Here is a 19,404-nt window from a genome sequence, read left to right as displayed (position 1 = left end):
TGTATAACAGGACGAGACGAAAAGAGACAGTTTTGCTGCATGAGCTTTAAATCAAACAATACCTACTGAAGCTTCTCTTGAAGATTGAAAGATGGGGGAGGGAAGTTTAAAAGGGGGAAGGGAAAAGAGATGCCGCATTTTATACATTTTTTCTACACAGGGCTTATTCTATCTTTCTTGTTCTTGACAGATCAATTTTCAAGGAGGAGGGCTCAAGACCGGGGAACCCGATTCGTGTACTCGTCGTTCTGGCATATGTGATAATATTTTCTTGTATGTTATTGCCGTTTTACGTGGTGTATGTAACAATGTTTTGATACCTTCAACGCCGATGATATACCCTACATGTCAATTCATTTCCCCATCTTCTAACTCAGGGATTCTCTCATCCCACAAAAGTTCTCTTCTTGCATACGTTTACTCTTCTTCCGGGCCCTCTTCTTCCGCAACCTAGTCACCAGTTAGCATCCGATATTCAATCTCACTCAGAGGAAAAGGGGGCTTGAAAATTACTCACATTATCGTGAAAGTTTTGTCCGTCCGTCGTCTCATGGATAAGTCCGACGCGAACGCAGAAATCACCAAACCTCTCTCCCTCGGTTCTCTCCAGCGCGTAGCGCTTCAGCAAGGGCCTCATGATCGCCAAGATCTCGTCCTCCTTGATGCTGGCGCGGTACAGCTTGTTCAGGCGCTGGCCGTGGTAGCCGCCGCCGAGGTACATGTTGTACGCGCCGTACGCCTTGCCCACAAAGGCCACCTCGGCGAGCCAGGGGCGGGCGCAGCCGTTGGGGCATCCCGTCATGCGCATCACGATGGAGTCCTGGCGCAGGCCGTTCTCCTCCAGGCAGTTCTCGAGCTTGGTGATGAGCACGGGGAGGTAGCGCTCCGACTCGGCCATGGCGAGGCCGCACGTCGGGAAGGCGACGCAGGCCGAGGAGCTGAGGCGCAGGGCCGAGAACTGGACGTTGTCGAGCTTGTACTTCTTCATCAGCTCCTTCATGGCCGGAAGGTCCTCGTCGCTGACGTTGCTGAGGATGAGGTGCTGGTTGCCCGTCAGGCGGAACTCGCCCTTGTGCACCTTTGCAATCTCTCGCAGGCCAGTCTTCATCTGGAAGTCGGGGGTGTCCTCGATGCGTCCGTTCTCGATGAAGAAGGTGAAGTGGTTCAGGCCAAACTCGTCCCTCTGCCAGCCAAAGGTGTCGACGTTGCTCTTGAACTCGAAGGCTCGCGGCTTGTCGAACTGGCTGCCCCAAAGGGCCTCGACCTTGCCCTTGAACACGTCGACGCCCATGTCGTCAATGGTGTACTTGAGACGGGCGTGCTTTCGGTTCTTTCGGTCGCCGTGGTCACGCTGGACGAGCATAATCTTCTCGCAGGCGATGTGCACGTCCTCCTTGTCGACGTAGCCAAACATGCGGCCAGTCTGGGGGTACGTCTTCTTGTTGTTGTGAGTAGCACCCATACCACCACCGGCAAGCACGTTGAAGCCCTCCAATTCACCATTCTCGCCCACAATAGCGATCAGGCCAATGTCGTGAGCATAGACATCGGTGTCGTTGTGGGGAGGAACGGCAATCGTAATCTTGAACTTTCGAGGCAGGTAGGTAGGGCCGTACAGGGGCTCAAAGTCTTGGACGGCGTCGCCTGCAACCTGGACCTTCTTGTCGTTCTCATCAGCCAGCCAGATCTCGTGGTAGGCGTTTGTGGAAGGCAGCAGGTGGTTGCTGATCTTGGCGGCGTACGACTGGACTTGCTCATGAAGCTTGGACTGAGCGGGCAGACTGCTGCACATGACGTTGCGGTTCACGTCACCGCAGGCAGCAATGGTCGTCATGAGCGCGCGGTTGATGGCCTGCATGGTGGGGCGCAGCTTGCCCTTGACAACGCCGTGGAACTGGAACGTCTGGCGAGTGGTGAGCTTCATCGTCTCGTTGCCGAGCTTGCTGCTAATGTCGTCCATCTGCAGCCACTGGGCGGCTGTCGCAACACCTCCAGGCAGTCGGCAGCGAACCATGAAGCTGTAGGCGGGCTCCAGGCCCTGCGCCTTTCTCTCATCGCGCACATCACGGTCGTCCTGGAGATATGTGCCGTGGAACTTGGTCAGCTGAGAGTTGGCGGCTGAGATGGCGCCAGTCGACGTATCCTTTAGCTCCTCCGCAATGGTGCCTCGGAGGAAGTTTGACTCGAGCTTGATGTCTTCGTTGGTGATTGGCGGCGGCTCATCGGGAAGGCCCTCGACCTTGTCCACGCCAAGTGCTTGCCACAACTTGGGCTCCCACTCCGCATAGCCTGTCTGGAAGCCATCCGGGTCTTGATCATCTCCAAGGCCGATATCAACGAATCTCTTGCCGCCGAGGTTGCCGAGAACTCGGTCAAGATCCTTGGCAGGCTTGTTGTAGAAGATCTTGTCCTCCTTGCGCGGCCAGTAGTGGCTGTCACCGAGACCAAAGACGGAGTAGTTGACGGTGGCCAGATCGAGATCGGTGTTGTCCTTGATAGCATCCCAGAAAGCCAAACCGTTCTGGGGGAACTCTCCCTGACCGGCGGTGGAGGTGATGAAGACAATGTTTTCCTCGGTTGGCAAGTCCTCAATGGGATAATCCTCCATGGCCATCGCCGCCGTCTTCAAGCCACGGGCTCTGCCCCGGTTGGCCAATCGCTTGGCCAGCGTGCTGCCGTTGCCGTTGTCAGAAGCATACAGGATCGTCAGAGGAGCGCCCAGGAGGCCCTCGAGGAGCTGGTTGTAGGCATCCTTTGCCTTCCTCTTCTGCGCAGCCCGGACTTCGGTTCCAAAGTCCTGACCAAGGCTGGCGGCAAATTTGGGCTCCTTCTTCATGATCTGAGTCAGTTGGTTGTCTCGGGCCAGGAAAGCCTTCAGCTCCTGCTTGACAAGCTCCGAGTCCAGAGAGAAGGTCGGCTCGCCCTTGGCCTCGTTGTCGGGGTTCCACCGGTAGAGAGGCCAGTATCCAGCATCCACGGCCTTCTTGGTCTCCTGAAGAACGGTGAGAGGGGAATCGGTCTCGCCAAAGTAGGGCAGGTAGGCCAAAACGACTGAGGGGCCGTTGAACTTGTCTGCCTCCAGCAGTGCCTGCAGAACCTGAGTGTATGAGCTGTAGACCGCGGTAGAAGCCACGTAGACGTTGCCAAAGTTCATGGCGTACAAGCCGATATCCTTCTTCCTGCGCTCGTGGTCGGCCGCTGCCTTTTCGGAGTAGGGAGTCGAGTCAATGATGAGCATGTTCACGTTCTCGCCAGACGCCAGGACGTGGTGGACACCGGAGTTGCCGAGATCATAAGCCCAAGCATCGGAGCCCATCAGCCAAAGGGACTCCTTCCGGAAGAGATGACGGTTGGACAGAAGCTTCTGGGCTTCAGGCGAGCCATCCTGCTCCAGCTTGGCAACGACATCGTCGGAGATGATGTCCGACTTGGCCTGGTCGTCAGCGTTGACGGCCCACCGTGCCAGCCAGCTCTTCAGCGCCTCACTAGCGACACCGGAGCTGCTCGCCGCCTGCTTGACCTCGGCCACAAACTTGTTGCGCAATTCTTTCCGGGCCAACAGAGAGCCGAAGCCAAATTCAGGGCTGGCTGCTACTGTAGCAGAGATACCGGCGTTCTGAGACTGGAGAGCGTTGGCAACGTAGGTTCTGCTGCCGAAAAGCTGGTCGAGAATCTTGGAGTAGGCGACCTCGAGCTTCGGGGCATCCACGCCGACCGCAGCTGGCTCACTGGGCCCTTCTTTGACACCAACCTCCAGATTCTGGATGGGCTGCGCAGCTGTGAGGTTCTGGACAATTCCACGCAGAGCCTGGGTGATGGCCTCCGGGGCAATGTATCCCAGCTGGTGGCCGACAATGGTCTCAACACCGCCGGGGCCGCTCTTGATGGACGACAAGACGTCGATCAACAGGGGGCCCCATTTGGTGGTCTTTCGGTGAATCTGCTCCAGAACGGCGATCCTCTTGATTGTCCTGGGGATGCTCGCTACAAGCTTGGAGCCGATCCAGGGCCGGTACAGGCGAGAAGTGAGAATGCCAATCTTGGCGTAGACGTCGTCGGGCTTAGCACTGTTGATGGCTTCGGCAAAGGAGCGAGAGTCGGAGCCGAAGATGAAGAGGCAGTTTTCGGCATTGGCTGGTCCAGTGTACTCGAAGGCGTTGTATTGTCGTCCCAGAGCCGTGTTGAGCTGCGCCCAGATGCGAATGGCGCACACATAGACGTCCTCGGAGGTCACTTGGGGAGCAGCGATCTCGACAGTGGTGGCAACGGACGATGAGCCCGTGGGTGTGCTGGAGCTGCTCGCCTGGCTAGTCTTGGCTGACAACTCGGACACCACCTTCGAAGCAAGGCTGACCGTCGAGTTCTGGAGGCCTTCCGGCTTGTCGGCGCTGCCAGACGACTCGGCCTCCTGGTGGTCTGAGGAAACGGCAACGTGGCCATCATCGGCATACAGCCCAGAAGCCTTGATTGTGCCAGCTTGGAGTCTCCTGACAGTGTCGATGTCAAGGACAGCTCGTACTACTGAGAAGTCTTCGAGGCCGATGGGCTCATCGCGGGCTGAAGTGTCTGGAGAGAAGAAGTGGATGACGGCCTTGCCGGTGCGCACAGCCAGGGCATGCGCGGTGATGGCCATGTCCTGCGCCTCCTGGAGGGTTTCAGACTGCAGGAAGGTCCAGCCTGAGTTTCGAATAGAGGTGATGACAGAGTAGTCGGCAAAGCCGCGCGGCTGGAGAGCCACATGGAGGACGACGGGATAGTTGGCGAGCTTGTAGAGGTGAGAGATGGAGGGCAGGAGGATAGAAGAAGGCGTCGTGACAGAGACGAGCTTGCCTGACCGAGCCGGGGCGAAGACGGACAGCAACGGGTCATTGTTGTAGCGGACATATTGGATCTGAATTGGAGTTGAGGTTAGTGAGATGTTGCTTGTTTGCTTGACCTTTGACCCTAGTTCTCGGGCTGTCGGCGGACCAGGATCGGGTCGTCGTCACTTTTGGTGGGACGACATGTAAGTGCGGCAAAGGAGCAAAAAGACGGAGAAAAACACAAAGAACCGCCTATCGTCAGTAACTCACCTCGGGGACGGTGTCTTCAGTAGCCGCCACAATGCCACGGTCCTTGCGGCCAGCGAACCGCTTCAGGTGAGAGGAGAACTCCGAGTCGGCAGCCAATGAAGGCTGGACGGAGATGACGACATCGCTAGAGAGGTAGGCGATTCTCGCAGCTACTCGGAGGGAAAAGCGACAGGAGAAGCAGCACGTCAGTAGAAGCTCAGGAGACCAGGAGTTTATAGACGATGATTCAGGAGAGATGATATAGAGAGGCAGAGCGATTCATGGGAAAGCTTGACTCACCAGCCTCCTCAGGCGTGCGGATCTGAAGTGAAGTCGCCATGCCTCGTTTCGTCGCCGGGTCCTCTAGGATCAATGCGAGGCTGTCGAAGGCACCAATGATCCCGACAGGGCTCAAAGAAACACAGCAAGCAGCGGAAGAGGAAATGGAGGTATGGAAGAAGGAAAGAAGAGAAGGAGAAGGAGAAGAGAGAAAAAAGATCAGCCCTTGGGGGAAAGAGGCTCCAGTCAAACGACGATGCGCGAGGAATGGTGAGAACGGTTTAGTTATAGATAGGGGACCAAACTAGCCCGCCATTCAACCAGCAGCCTCAGCCAATGTCACGTCGCTATTTTCCCTTTTTTTTTTTCTCATCAGCAATGACGGCCTCCTCGCTCTCGATTTCTCTCTCTCTCTCTCTTCTTGTTCCATGTCTCAAGGCTCCACCAACTGCTCAGCCAAATTATCCATTCCCCGCAGAAGCCCGAGGGTTGGAGGATTGCGTGATCGCTTAGCGCTTGGGAGGTTCTGCACGAGTCTTGCGTGGGCGCCACCCGCCGGAAGAAGCAGCCCAGTCGAGCCATTGGAGGACGGCGGCGATGGCGAAATCGCTCGCCCTGACAAATCCCGGGCGTCAGATTCGCTGCGGGTGCGACATGGGGGTTGGTTTTGGTTGTGTGAGTTGCTGAGGTTTTGCTGGGAGAAGAAGGAGGATGGGAATTTGCTGGGAGAGGGACAGCACTACAACGTGATGGCATTATAATCAAGGTATCGATAACTACTACCTACACACTCAACCACTTACACCCTGCAACCACACCGCCATCATCAGCGATGGGGATGAATCACGGTCGAACAGGTACCCCAAGAGTCGTGTCGATGTCAAATTGTTGCAATCAAGTGCTCTATAACACAAGCGCAGATCCCGTCAACAAGCAAACAAAATCCCATCCTTTCCTCCAGCAAAACCCGTTTGCCTGTTGACGCCATCAACACTAAACCCTCTTCAGCAACCTCCTGCACCCGCCGCTCTTCGCCGCAATCATGCCGCAGCCTCTTCAGATCCCCAAGTTTCTCAAAGTAGTAATATCCTACCTTGGATCTTTCAACAAGAGCAGTTGCTCAGCCAATCCATCGTCCGATGTACATCTTGAGCTGCACTTTCTTTAGGTGCTTACTGCATCATTTGATGGACTGGGCCGGACCCCTGGGATCAATAGCCCAGTTCTGCCAACGCCCATAATAGTAAACCCATGATACTGTACAGACAAGGACCCATCAGAATCAATCTCCCTCCGACTTCCGTCTCCCTCCCAAAGGACACCGACGAGCCGAGCCCACAGCTCTCCTTCCCATTCGCCCATCCACAAGTCATCGCCCGGTAGCGGCAGGGGGCCAACCGCTAGCACCTCCGAATGCCGAGTCAAGGCCATCCTCCGGCCCTCGGTGCCTCTCTGCCTCCCCCAAAGACCCTTGAATAAGCATATTGGATAGTATTACTTGTATGTATTAAATAAACGGCCACGCTCGTGACCACTCAAAACAGTGAAATCCAAACCTTGCCGAGAATTTTTCTCTCGATGATGAATCGCGGGGCTCCGATCGCGTCATTTCGACCCCAGTCTTGCCATTACAGTACAGTACATGATTATTTCCTCCCTTCCATTACGTCTGAGTCCCTCAAACTTCTCTGCCCATCTAATAGCCGACTTGGCTCCCTCGGCTCTCTCTTCTCTCATACATCTCATACCTCACCAGCCAGCGTTCCCGCCGAGCTGGGCTTACGGCTGCTACCGCCCGCAGCCCACTCCCTCGCCTCGGAGTACTCCATCCAGTAACCGCGTCCGAAAGACACCATCAGCCGGCCGAGCTGACCTCTTCGGCCCTCACCGTCAGGCAGGTCCGCAGCAAACGGCCCCACCTGGTCGTCGACGCCCGGACCCTCGAGAATCATCAGCTGCATATACTTTTGCAGCGTCTGTCGTGCAAAGTTCATGACAACCAGGCTGAAGTAGACCCTGATGAGGGTCAGTCCGGTGATGAGAACCATGCTGGCCGCCGTCTCCTGGGGCACAACACCACCATGCACGGCAGCTTCGCGTCGGAGGCCCTCCATGCCTTCAGCAACAATACCGGGCAGGCTGGATGGTCGAATCTCGGTTGCGTTTGGCGTAGCAGTGGCAAAGTACCAATCCATCCCAAAGGCCACCGTAGAAAGGCCGTTGATGACGGTGTCGATGGCGTACAGCCAGGCCAGGGCCAAGCATTCGAAGGGAGTCTGCTTTCGGATGTGTGGGATCAGGTAGATGAGGGTGCCGAGGACGCCGATGCAGTAGACGTAGGTCGTAAGCTGGAAGAGGGAGAGCTGAAAGCCGGTAAGGATGGCGAGAAGACCGTAAACGCCCGTGACCTTGTTGAAGACGAGTGCAAGGGAGATTAACTCTGTGCCCGTCTGGAGGCTGATGAGGCCGAAGAGGGTCTGATTGCGAGTGTCAGCGTCGGGATCTTTAGCTTGGGCAGCTTTCATCGGCCTCTTCTCGAGCAGAGAGAGGGAGCCACGTGTGACCTACCTTTGGCCGCGGTATCCGCAGATACAGCCTCGTAAACTTGGACATGATGGGCAGAGATGCTCCGTCGTCGTCGTCCTAACCGTCGCGCTCTATATCGAAAGACAGCAAGCAGCCGTGATCGCCAGACAAGCAAAGCGAGAGAGAAAAAAAAGAAAGCAAAAGCGACGGCGCAAGAAGAGCGAAATTGGCGGGAAATGCGGTTGAAGGGATCTCGAAGGGTTTCGGCGGCAGCGGAGATGGAACTGCGCCCAGGAGAGCAGACGAGCGAGAAAGTCGCAAGCGCGCTTGGCCGCATCGGTGCGCGGGATCCGCAGGCGGCAGCAGACCTGGCCAGTCACAGATGGGACGAGACGCCGATATCACGTGGCATGTCACATGGAGCGTGTCTCAGCTCGGGATGCCCGTGGGAGCTACTTGGTCACATTCATGCAAGGGAGCGAAACAAGGGACGAGGCCTCTTTGAGCTCTTGAGCAGGGCAATTTGTGGTGAATCCACTCATCACGTCACCGGGCGAGATCCAAAGCAGCTTCGTGTGTATTAGCAGGTTGTAGACGTACAGGCTCAAGCAGTAGGTGGCTATTCGCTGCCTTAAGAGGTTGGTAATAGTATCGCCCAATCTATCGCCCGGCACTTACAGGCACCTCACGCTGTACTAAACTCGATCGATCCACTAGACCTGCTGCTCTCTGCAACCAAGCTACTACACCAGTAACACGAGCTCTTCGTCCAGTCATTTTGCTCTGTGCGCTATATAAGCACATCGCAGCTACTGACATCGGACAGTTCCGGATGAAGACCTCTACCCTGCGCAGCACAAACAATCTCTGGCTCATCAACCAACCTGCAACACTTCGGCTCTCGTTTTTGGATACAATTAGAGCTCCAGCCATCACTTTCAGCGTCCCCCCAGCCAAAGCCTTTCATTCCGCTCAACGAGCAAACTCGACTCACACCTCACACAAGCCGCCACTACCCTGCAACAACATCCGATTTTCAACCCTCACCCAAACGGCATCACCACCACCCTCACTCTCATCGCCACCCTCACAAACCCACACAATGGCAACTCCAACCCCAACCCCAACCCCAACCGCCGCAGCAGCCCTCATCGAATCCGCCAAAAAAGCCGCCGCCTACCAGGCCGTCGCCGACCACCTCCCCCCAACAGCGACCTACATCGGCATCGGCTCCGGCAGCACCGTCGTCTACGTCGTCGAGGCCATCGCCGCCAAGGGCCCAGCCTTCTCCGCCAACATGTCCTTCGTCCCCACGGGCAGCCAGTCCAAGGGCCTGATTCGGGCGGCAGGCCTCAGGCTGTGCAATCTCGATGAGAGGCCCCTCGTGGACGGCGTCCCGGTTGCGCTGGACGTGGCGTTTGATGGGGCGGATGAGGTGGATGAGGATCTGAATCTCATCAAGGGAGGGGGCGCTTGTTTGTTCCAGGAGAAGCTTGTTGCTGTGGCGGCGAGGAAGTTTATTGCTGTTGCGGGTATGGACTGACTGACTGACTGACTGACCGCTTGCTCATCTTTCATCATGAGTTGAGTTGGCTGACTTACACATCTGAGTAGACTCTCGCAAGCAATCAGCCAGGCTATGCACAAAATGGAAAACCATCCCCATCGAGGTCCTCCCCCTCGCCGCCCCAGACGTCCTCAGCCGTCTCAAGGCAATGGGCTCCCCCCACCCCGTCGTGCGCGCCGGCCTGCCCAGCAAAGCCGGCGAGTGCGTCACCGACAACGGCATGTGGATTATTGACGCGCCCTTTGCGCCGCTGCTCCTCCCCAAGGACCTGACGGCAGAAGTCAGAGGCACGGGTGAGAACGGAGTGTGGGAGACTGGCAAGCTGGCCGAGGAGCTGGTCAAGCTGCCCGGCGTGGTGGAGATTGGCCTGTTCCACGGTTTCAACGGCGTTCAGGCCGTGAGCAGGGGCAAGGAGTTCCAGGCACAGAAGCCGGTGGCGGCCTACTTTGGTACGCCCACCGGCGAGGTCCAGGTGCAGACGGCAGCATAATGGCACGGTGAAGGGTGAAAAGAGTAGGCAGTCATACTTCCTGTCTGACAAGGAGGGTATGAACATGCATGGACAGGACCACAAAGTCACACAATCTGTCTTTCTCATTCTCTGAAGTAATGAGGAGCAGCAAGAAAAGAAGAGACGGGTTCAAGCGCTGTCTTAAGTAAGGTAAAAAAAAAAAAAGATTATTAGTATGTGTATAAACGATCGTGGGCACGTTATCCTCGTTGCAGTTGCAGGTATTATACAAGTCCCATGCACGCGCCAAGCTTCGAACTGATATCCTATTCTGGGCATTCAATGCATTGTGACCGCAGAGCGACGCTGAAAGGGGGATACTACTAGTCGGTTGTCTTTTTTGTTTGTTGGTCTTGTCGGGGTTGTTTCGAACTCTATCACGGACTCCAAGCGCATCTTTGCTTAACACGAGCAGCCCTCCTGGGGAGGCGCTGTTGTGTTTGTCCGCACATCAATCACTGCGAGAGGGAACAAGGGTTAGTCGGAATGACATGACGAAGTACCCCGGACAGACCGGCATGACCTGTGGTAACACAGAAGCCCAAAAAGAAGGAGACTTACTTTGGTTGGTCGCCTGGGCAGCGGCATCGGATCCCTCCATGCCAGGCAGCGCCTGTGCTATCCTCTTGAAGAGGTTCTGTACGTTGTGGCCGAGCTTGGCGCTGGTCTCGACGAACCTCAGCCCCTGTCGCTTGGCCTCCTCTTCTCCCTGCTGGGTCGTGACCTCTCGCTTATCGTTCAGATCGGTCTTGTTGCCCACCAGCACGATGATGACGTCGTTTCCTCGCTCTGCCCGGACGTCGTCAATCCACTTCTTGGTGTTTTGGAATGATTTCGCATCTAAAGTTGGGAGAAAGATGGAACGTGGTTAGTCCATGATATGCACCTGGTGGGGCCCTCACCGCGAGTTTGGGGGAAGTTCTGGCGGTGGGGGGAGCAAAAAAGAGGGAGGGCTTCCATACTGGAGATGTCGTAGACGACAACGGCAACGCTCGAGTCACGGATGTATGAAGGGATCAAGCTTCGGAACCGCTCCTGTCCCGCCGTGTCCCAGAGCTGTAGTCGTACCGTCCGGTCCTCGAGGTACATGGTCTGCCTCCGGTGGTTAGCTGGGGTTCGTCCGCCGGGCAGCTGGCGTAGACAGATGGAATATGGAGTAGCCTCGTTACCTTGGAGAGGAAGTCGATGCCAATCGTTGCCTGGTACATGTTGTCGAACGAGTCGTACATGAACCTGGTGATGAGAGACGTCTTGCCGACTGCGTGTGGTGAGCTCGGTCAGTCGCCAATGCCAGCAGATGCAGTGTGGAGCCGGGACGAGGAACACATACCGCTTTGTTCCCCCAAGAAGACCAGCCTGGAGAGAGAGAGATTCACCGTTAATGACTGAGGGGCAATGAAGCAGCAGGCAGAGTGACATACTTGAACTTCTTCAAGGGGTTGTTGTATGATCCTCCAGTCTGCGCCATGGCTGCGTGTCGTGTCGTGTCGTTTCGAATCCGTGTATCGAAGTGGCGTGTGATGCTTCTGCTGGGAGGCTCTGGGGGGGCAGAACAAGTTCAAGTCTGGGTGTTGTAGCTGGTGCGTCCAATTGTGTGCTCGAGCTGTGGATTGCGGGTTCGTTATCGTCGTCTCTCGTTATCGTCGTGATTCCGTGTCTGCCAGCAGTTGGGCGAAAGGAGGTGAACAAGTTGGACAATGACCGCCACCAGCGTCTGTCTCTCCGGCTCAATAAATACTGGCCAACGAGAGCGACAGCAGAGCCACTTTGGGCTGCTGTCCAGCCCAGAGAGACAGCGAACAGTTCATTCGGCCTCCGCAGACGCCCCGCCATCCCACTGGAACCGTTTCTGCACACCGTCTGATTGGGAGTTGGCGGGGTGGGCTCAGGTATGCGCAACCTCAGGCACGCACGCCGCTCGCACCGCGGACGAGGTACCGTCTACTCTCTTACCCGTTACGGCCACCAACTCCAGGGTCCCACTAAAAAATCTCGAAAAGCTGCTGATAAGATCCGTCCAAAGGGAAATTTGCGATTGAGGACGTGATAATAGCAGAAACAACAAGCCGACACTGATTCCAATCTCTACGCCGCAATTCACTCACGTCTTCACTGGCTTCAGTTGCGGGAGAAAGAGAAGAGACAAACAAACAAAAATGCCTGTCCTTCGGTCGGCCACCGCCGGCTCAGGCGAGGCTCCCCAGCAATTCAGCCAGCCCTCCAGAAAAGGCAAAAAGGCATGGAGGAAGAACGTCGACGTGACAGAGGTGGAAGAGGGCCTGCGAGAGCTCAACAATGAAATCATCCGAGGGTATGAATGATCACGTCCTGTCCTTGTCCTTTCGGCCTCCAGTCCGTGCTAACGTCTGTCCCTCTCCCTCCCACAGCGGCGTCATCCGAGAAAAGGCGTCCGAGGACCTCTTCACAATCGACACGGCAGGCGACTCCAAGATCCCCCAAAAGTTCCCCAAGCACGTCAAGAAGGGCCTCAAGGCCGACGAGATCATCAACAAGCGCTCCGCCGTGCCCGCCGTCTCCATGCGCAAGCGCCCCGGCGACAAGTCGACCGACGGGCTCGTGGCCGCCAAGCGCCAGAAGACCGACTGGGTCTCGCACAAGGACCTCGCCCGCCTGAAGAAGGTGGCCGACGGACACCACGAGAACACAATCGCCGTCCGAGACGCCGCCTTTGACCTCTGGGACGCCCCCGCCGAGCCGGCGGCCAAGGCCCCGACGGATTTCCTGCCCGCAAAAGTCGAGCCCAAGGTCCCCAAGACCATGAAGCAGCAGCCCCTATCCCTCCTCGCCAACGGCAAACAAGCCCCCGCGGTGCCCAAGCCCACGGGAGGATACAGCTACAACCCTTCCTTCACTGAATACGAGTCCCGCCTCGCCGAGGAGAGCGCCAAGGCCATCGAGGCCGAGAAGAAGCGCCTCGAGGCCGAAGCCGCCGAGGCCGCCAAGCTCGAGGCCGCCGCGCGATCGGCCGCGGAAGCAGAGGCCGCCGAGCAGCGCGCCAATATGTCCGAGTGGGAGGAGGACTCGGAGTGGGAGGGCTTCCAGTCGGGCGTCGAGGACGAGCGGCCGAGCGCCAAGCAGCCCAAGCGCAAGACGCAGGCCCAGCGGAACCGCATCAAGCGCCGCAAGGAGGAGGAGCAGCTCGCCCGGCACAAGGCCGAGATGAAGGCCCGCCGCGCGCAGGAGCAGCGCATCAAGCAGATCGCCGCCGAGGTCGCCGAGAAGGAGAAGCAGAAGGCGCTCGTGCTGGCCCAGCAGGCCGCGGAGCAGGACGCGGACGAAGACGGCGAGATCAAGGAGGAGAAGCTGCGCAGGAGGCAGCTGGGCAAGTATAAGCTGCCGGAGAAGGATCTTGAGCTCGTCCTGCCCGACGAGCTGCAAGAGTCGCTGCGGCTGCTCAAGCCTGAGGGCAACCTGCTCAAGGACCGGTACAGGAGCATGCTGCTCAGGGGCAAGGTCGAGATCCGGAGACACATCCCCTTCAAGAAGCAGGCCAAGAGGAAGGTTACGGAGAAGTGGACGCACAAGGATTTTGTTCTGTAGAAGGACTGCTGATGTTTGTTTATTTCCCCTTCTGCTTGCCTGTTCTACATCTGTCTTGAGGGGGTTTGTCTTTTGCGCTTCTTCCTTTTTCCTTTCTCTCTTGGTTCTCAAAACAGACATTCTAAGATCATGGCGCCATAATATTGCTTGCATCACAAAAGGAGGGCTGCTGCATGAAAGACGCTTTCTTCTAGCTATTTATTACACAATGAATGATATCAAACGCATCAAAATGTGCAAACAACATGTGCCTAGTCCCCCCCCCNCCCCCCCCCCCCCCCCCCTCCTCCTTCCAGGTGCCAGCCCCCTCCGCTAACAAATACTTTGCTCCCTGCTAGGACTCTTAAGAGGTGCCCCCCAACTGAATTATCTTCTGCTCGTTCTAACGCTCATAAATACATGGTCCATTTCTTTGATTATGGCTCTCAGCAGCCAACAGCCGCTCATATACTCTTTAGAAAGCGACAAGATCTAATCCAAAAAAGTCAGTGTTTCACGTTAACGAAAGAAAGAAGGAAGCAGTCAAAACATACCTCTACCAAACAGTCCTCGCTTCATCCAGTCCATGGCCATCAAGCTCCTCGTTCTAAAGCTCACGCTCTGCGCAAAGTAGACGGACCTCCAGGCATACACGGCCCAGAGCCCGCCAGCCAAGCTCCAGCCCTCTCCCAGGTCGAAAACGGCCGAGTTTCCAATGTACGCCAAGCTGCCAAGGTGGCGGTACTCGAAAGCCTTGTACACGGCGGCGTCCAGATCGCCGTCTCGAATGTCGTTCGCCAGCATGGCGTCTGAGATCTTGGCCATCTTGTTGAACTTGTGGGCGAGGTACTGGCCCTGCTGGTGGGCACGCTGAGCCGTGGCCGGGAGCGACGTCAGCTTGCTGTCAATCTGGTTCAGGAGCTCCCTAAGCTCGCCGAAATCGAGCGTCCCCGACTGGTCCTTGTCGAATTCGTAAAAGAGCTTATCGAGACGCTTGAGATGGTTGATCGCCTGCGGAAACCGCTTCTTCACGTCGGCAGCAACGTTTCGCCAGTCTGAGAAATGGAGCTGAAGCGACTCTGGCTCGATTCCACGCGACCAAGCCAACTTGCGGAGAAAGCTGACGATGCTATCGGCAACGTTGTTTTGCACAGTGGAGCAGTCACCAATGGCATAGACATCGCCGAGGGGAGCGCCATTGAGGCGGAGGTGGGTGTCCGTTTCTAGCGCGTGTCGGTTCGTCTGGCTGGCACCCAGCTTCTTGGCCAGTCTCTGCGACAAGGCCGTAGGAGACACGCCGGTAGACCACAGACAGAAGCCTATAGGCAGCTCCTTGGTGACCACGGTACCATCCTCCTGCTTCTGGCTGAAAATGATCTTGTCCGGCTGAACCTCCTTGACTCGTGAGTTGGTAAGCACCTCGACCTGGTCGCGGGCAAAGCGCTCCTCGGCGTACTTGGAAACCGTCTCGTCGTATGTGTTCAGAATATGGCTTCGGCTCTGGATGATGTGGACGGAAATCTCGTTGCGCAGCAGACGAGGAAAGTGTCGGGTAAGATCCTCATTCAGTAGATCGAATAGCTCAGCGGCGAACTCGACGCCAGTCGGACCACCACCGCTGACGACGAAAGAAAGAAGCCGCTTGCGCTCCTCGTCCGAGGTTGTAGGCAGACAGGCAATCTCGAGGTTCTGAATCACCTTGTTTCGAATCATCCGGGCATCATTAATGTCCTTGAGGAAAAAAGCATTCTCCAGCCCCTTGACGCCATGAGGGTTTGTTGCCGAGCCGACGGCAATGACGAGCTTATCGTAAGGGACATAGAATCGGACCTCATTTCCCTTGTGATCCAGCTGGGAGACCTCAACTAGCTTGTAAGAAAACTCGACGTCTTCCGCCTTGGCACGTATGAAATGACCGTGGACGCGGCTCAGTATCCTTCGGATCGGCTCGACCAGAGAGCGCAGCTCCAGGGTTCCCACAGTAGCCGACGGCAGCATGGGCGTGAAGAGGAAGTAGTTTGCTGGCGAGATGACGGTGACGTGGTAGTCGTCCGGGTTCAGGTCCTTGAGAAGCGCCACGCCGCCCCATCCTCCGCCTAGAACCACAAGCCGGGGCTTCGACTTGCCCGGGTGGTCCTCGGTGTCGTCGATGAAGAGCTCGGCGATGGGCAGGTTCTTGGGCCCGCCGCGGCGAGGCTGGAGCGCGAGCTGCGAGACGTCAATGTCGCTGTGCGTGCCGTGTTCCTTGTACGTGCTGGCGTCGTAGAGGAAGAAGCCAAGGACGCCGGTTCCCACGACAACGCATGAGATCCCAAGCCATGCCGCCGCTCGGTAGAGGAAGTTGAGCACCCATGGCCTGGGCCGGGGCAGCGGCGTTCCGGACAGAGCGCGGGAGGGGACAAGGCTGAGGGGGTGAGGCTTTGACTGGAGTAGTTCGGTCGGAGTCGCTGCCGGCGTGCTTCGCTTGTTAGTTCGGGAGTAGAGCTTGGAGAAGGCGCGCAGCTGCGCACATCTCGTCGAGGTGATGGCCGTCCGGGAGCTGAGGGCGAGACGCTGCCTGCAGCCGCCGCTCGCTGCCAGGCGGAGGGATCCCAATTGCGCTGAGGCCAGCGGCATCGTCAACAGCAAGTCGATGGACTCAACGCAGTTCCTTCATGGAGGCCTCGAATGTCGCCGATTGACGGATTGCAGGGAGTCGAGGACGAGTCGGCTGATACGGGTGGTAGCAGCTTGTTGTCTGTCACCCCGCTGGCTGATTGATGCTCTCGCGAAGCTGTTAGTGGTGGCACTGGTCGCTGTGAAGCTGATTGTTGCACGGAGCAGCTGAGTTCTGCTTCCTCAAAGTGACGCCTGGTTGATTAATCTCTGGAGAGGGGAGCGAGAGATTTAGACGGCATGGCCTGCCTCTGCGATTGAAATACTGTACGAAGCCTAGTCCATCTGTCCAGGCATGTGCGCTATTACTGGCGATATGCCGCGCAAAGCTCATGGCGTCATAGGCTCGAACAAAGCACACTAGCCGGCGTCCAGGTCCCCACCGAGTCTGAGGGTCAGGCCTTGCCAGCGGACCAGGAACGCCGCCAGATCCAGCTGCATGGAGCTGCAATTATCTAATGGTGATGTTAGCAGAAGCAGGCCGACAGCTTGAATTCAATTGATTGTCACTACTAAAAGGGCTACTAGGCAAACTGCATTACGTGCGTGTTCCGTAAAAAAATGGACTAGATACTGCGTGAGGCCTGACTGATGCAAGGCTGATTAGATGAGGCTAAGATCAATGCCAAAGAGACAAGTATGCAAATGCCCGCAACACAAACTGAAAAGGCTAATTGACTACCTGTGCTGGGAAAGGGAGGACAAAGGAAAAAATTTGAAAGTAGCCGACTTGTGCTTCATGCATGGAGATTGGCCAAACAGGAGGCCCATCGCAAGCCAGGCATCGCGTGCCGGAGGTCGGCTCTTGCACTTCGGCATCGCGGACATGTCGCGGTCGCCGACGTCGGTTTTCCTTTCGGAAACTCCCCCGACAGGGCGGACATGACCATGGCCCTAAGAAGATGGCTCAGGGATGCTGGCACTTCAGTACATTCATCAATGCGGACAACGACCTTGCATGTAAAAGCACCCGGCAAACACCGTTGCTTCACAGCAACCTGTCTGGAAACTGCAGGCAATCATGCACACACAACTCATCCACGCAGCATATATGCACTCATGTCATTATCATCGATGTCAAAACCATCGAGACATGATCTTCTCGATAGCAAGCGCCGGTGATTCCACATGGCCGAGAAGAGGGCGATTCACCTTGTCGTAGGTATGGCTTGTGAACAAGGGTGGTGTAGTCATTAGAATTGCAGACCGCTCGCTGCTCAGCAACGGAAATATCTCTTTTCCACCCAGCGCTGCTCCGCGTGTGGCAGAAGATTGCACACCACGGCCGTGATCTCTGGAAACACCGTCATCAACCTGTGCAAGCCAACTTTTCCGGCAGAATAAGTGGCCAAGACGATGCGTTCCAGTGCGACGCCGTGGTCGACAAGGACTTGAACAGCCATAAGAGCTGCTCCTCCGCTGGCCATTTGTGTGTCTAATAAGAGCACGCTCTCATGCTCGTGGATATCTTCCGGTAGGCGCAGGTAATGAAGCTCTGGCTCTCCCGTTGAGTAGCTGGACTGGATCAGAAGCCGTCCCGTCCTGCAGTCCGGAATGGTCTTTCGGAGAGCCGGCTCAAAGGCCGACCCTCCTCGAAGCACAATCACGGCGCTGACCTCTCCCTTGGGCCGTAAACCGTTGTACTTGTAACCCGGTGGCGTCTCAATCGTTGCCTCTTCAAAGTGGACGTTGTTCAGCGCCCTGTAATCAAGTCAGCATGCACCGCCTTTGATGTCAAACACGCCCTGGTTCGACCTACTGTTCAATGATCAATGCGGCGAGGCGATCAAAGTAGAAGATGAAGTCTTCGGCCGACGTGTCGATATCCTGGAGAATGGTGTTCATGAATTTGATCTGAGGCCCTTCGCTCATGACTACGACACGGTCGGAAAGAGGCTCTTCTTTGCCTTTGGCCTCCAGTCTGGCCAATGCCTCGCGATGATGAGTTGACTTTTCGAAAAGCTTCTTCTCGATGAATTGAGTCACCATATCTTTACATCATTGCTCAGTATTAGCCAGCATCTCACTCTGGATCGATCCACTCTCGTCAAGGAATCGTCTAAAACTCACCAAGCGCTACTCGATTCTCAATGCCTCTTGGAACGATGATGTCTGCCACTTTGCGCTGTGGCTCGACATACTGATTCACACAAAACGAGCTTCCGTAAGCGAAACATTTCATGCTAGGACAGTCGCAGCCTGACTGGGAAGTCTCACCTTTTCAAAGTTGGGCTTCACAAAGGCGAACCACTGCTTGATGCAGCCCTCGACGTCTCGCCCTCGTTCCCGGACGTCTCTAACGACTGGTACAGATGGTGAGCGGTTGCATCTTCGTCGGCATCTCTACAGACAAGGGTAATGGCCTACTTCTCCTCGACAAACAAGTGTCTGCATCAGCTTCACAGTATATCTAAAAAACAAGTCAGATCCAATCTTGTCACACCGTCGGGGAGGCTGGCATACTCCCATGTCACATAGCTCACGGACTCGCGGGTCGTAGAGGGCAAAGATGCCTTCCAAAACGAGCACGTGCGGGGAATAGATGGATGTGGTCCTCTCTAGTCGTGCATGATGGGCAAAAGAGTACACGGGGATCTCTGCTCGCTTTCTGGAGAGGCAAGGTTAACGAGCATGTCCGAAATAAGGCTTCATTGGCGGCAGGTAATCGTTACCCTGCTTTCAAATCCCGTAGAGAGCTGATGAGGGCATCGAAATCAATGGCGTCTGGTGAGTCGAAGTCGTACTCGTTGGCAAAAGCCAATTTGGACTGGGCAGGGGTCAATGTCTTATAGAACGAGTCCTACTCTGGTCGTTAGCCACGACAATCCGGAACCAGTTGCTTCTCCTAGGGGAGTTCATGCCATGGAAAGAATGACAACCCAGGGCAGGTTGAGCTTCTTCACGATAGTCTGAGACAGCGTCGACTTGCCGGAGCCCGAGCTGCCAGCGATGGCAATGATGCTCACATCTGCCCATGGCGGAGAGTAGTAAGCTCGCTTCTGAACCGTGACATGGCTCTCGAGCTGCGACATTGCTACCGCCAGGACAAACGCTGGCTCAGACCGTGACTTTGGCTTTTGACCGACAGGCCGTCGTTGCCGATGAAGAGCAAGCAGAGGGCTACGCTTTTGCTTTTATCCTAGGGTACAAGAGTTGATCAAGTGGGAAGTGGCTCGCGTGATCCACCCCGTCGGTAGTGTCCAAGGCGAGTTTTTCTGTCCGGCGCCAGTGATGCCGTAGGGGCTGCTGCTGAGAGCCGAGAGCTGAAGGCGGTT

General features: G+C 56.3%; 6 protein-coding genes across 6 annotated transcripts; 2 read left to right on the top strand and 4 right to left on the bottom strand.

Annotated features, from left to right (window-relative positions):
• Positions 1-417: 417 nt before the first annotated feature.
• On the bottom strand, positions 418-5,391 carry CCMA1212_004176 (Sulfite reductase [NADPH] subunit beta; the record flags this gene model as incomplete). Its single annotated transcript, XM_073701492.1, has 4 exons — positions 418-450; positions 518-4,891; positions 5,073-5,221; positions 5,352-5,391. The coding sequence occupies 4 exons, from the start codon at positions 5,389-5,391 to the stop codon at positions 418-420; spliced, it is 4,596 nt and encodes a 1,531-aa protein (XP_073559570.1).
• A 1,681-nt stretch (positions 5,392-7,072) lies between these two features.
• Positions 7,073-11,473, bottom strand: CCMA1212_004174 (Ras-related protein Rab-6A; the record flags this gene model as incomplete). The annotated part of the gene is made up of 7 exons (XM_073701490.1): positions 11,356-11,473; positions 11,265-11,290; positions 11,104-11,192; positions 10,897-11,026; positions 10,496-10,774; positions 7,899-7,973; positions 7,073-7,770 (listed from the first exon to the last, which is right to left on the bottom strand). The coding sequence occupies exons 1-7, from the start codon at positions 11,400-11,402 to the stop codon at positions 7,073-7,075; spliced, it is 1,344 nt and encodes a 447-aa protein (XP_073559568.1). The 5' UTR covers positions 11,403-11,473.
• On the top strand, positions 8,959-9,913 carry CCMA1212_004175 (Ribose-5-phosphate isomerase; the record flags this gene model as incomplete). The annotated part of the gene is made up of 2 exons (XM_073701491.1): positions 8,959-9,388; positions 9,471-9,913. The coding sequence occupies 2 exons, from the start codon at positions 8,959-8,961 to the stop codon at positions 9,911-9,913; spliced, it is 873 nt and encodes a 290-aa protein (XP_073559569.1).
• A 617-nt stretch (positions 11,474-12,090) lies between the features above and the next one.
• Positions 12,091-13,495, top strand: CCMA1212_004173 (uncharacterized protein; the record flags this gene model as incomplete). Its single annotated transcript, XM_073701489.1, has 2 exons — positions 12,091-12,245; positions 12,322-13,495. The coding sequence occupies 2 exons, from the start codon at positions 12,091-12,093 to the stop codon at positions 13,493-13,495; spliced, it is 1,329 nt and encodes a 442-aa protein (XP_073559567.1).
• Positions 13,496-13,949: 454 nt separating this feature from the next.
• CCMA1212_004172 (External alternative NAD) lies at positions 13,950-16,090 on the bottom strand (the record flags this gene model as incomplete). Its single annotated transcript, XM_073701488.1, has 2 exons — positions 13,950-13,966; positions 14,029-16,090. 2 exons carry the CDS (start codon positions 16,088-16,090, stop codon positions 13,950-13,952), a joined length of 2,079 nt encoding a protein of 692 aa, XP_073559565.1.
• Positions 16,091-17,346: 1,256 nt separating this feature from the next.
• Positions 17,347-19,161, bottom strand: CCMA1212_004171 (Uridine-cytidine kinase-like 1; the record flags this gene model as incomplete). Its single annotated transcript, XM_073701487.1, has 8 exons — positions 17,347-17,830; positions 17,889-18,120; positions 18,200-18,269; positions 18,347-18,432; positions 18,497-18,539; positions 18,593-18,737; positions 18,802-18,929; positions 19,006-19,161. The coding sequence occupies 8 exons, from the start codon at positions 19,159-19,161 to the stop codon at positions 17,347-17,349; spliced, it is 1,344 nt and encodes a 447-aa protein (XP_073559564.1).
• Between the last annotated feature and the right edge of the window lie 243 nt (positions 19,162-19,404).

Source organism: Trichoderma ghanense, assembly GCF_004382785.1.
Source record: "Trichoderma ghanense strain CCMA-1212 chromosome Unknown scaffold_4, whole genome shotgun sequence".
NCBI lineage: Eukaryota > Fungi > Ascomycota > Sordariomycetes > Hypocreales > Hypocreaceae > Trichoderma > Trichoderma ghanense.
This window is presented reverse-complemented; position numbering and strand designations above follow the sequence as displayed.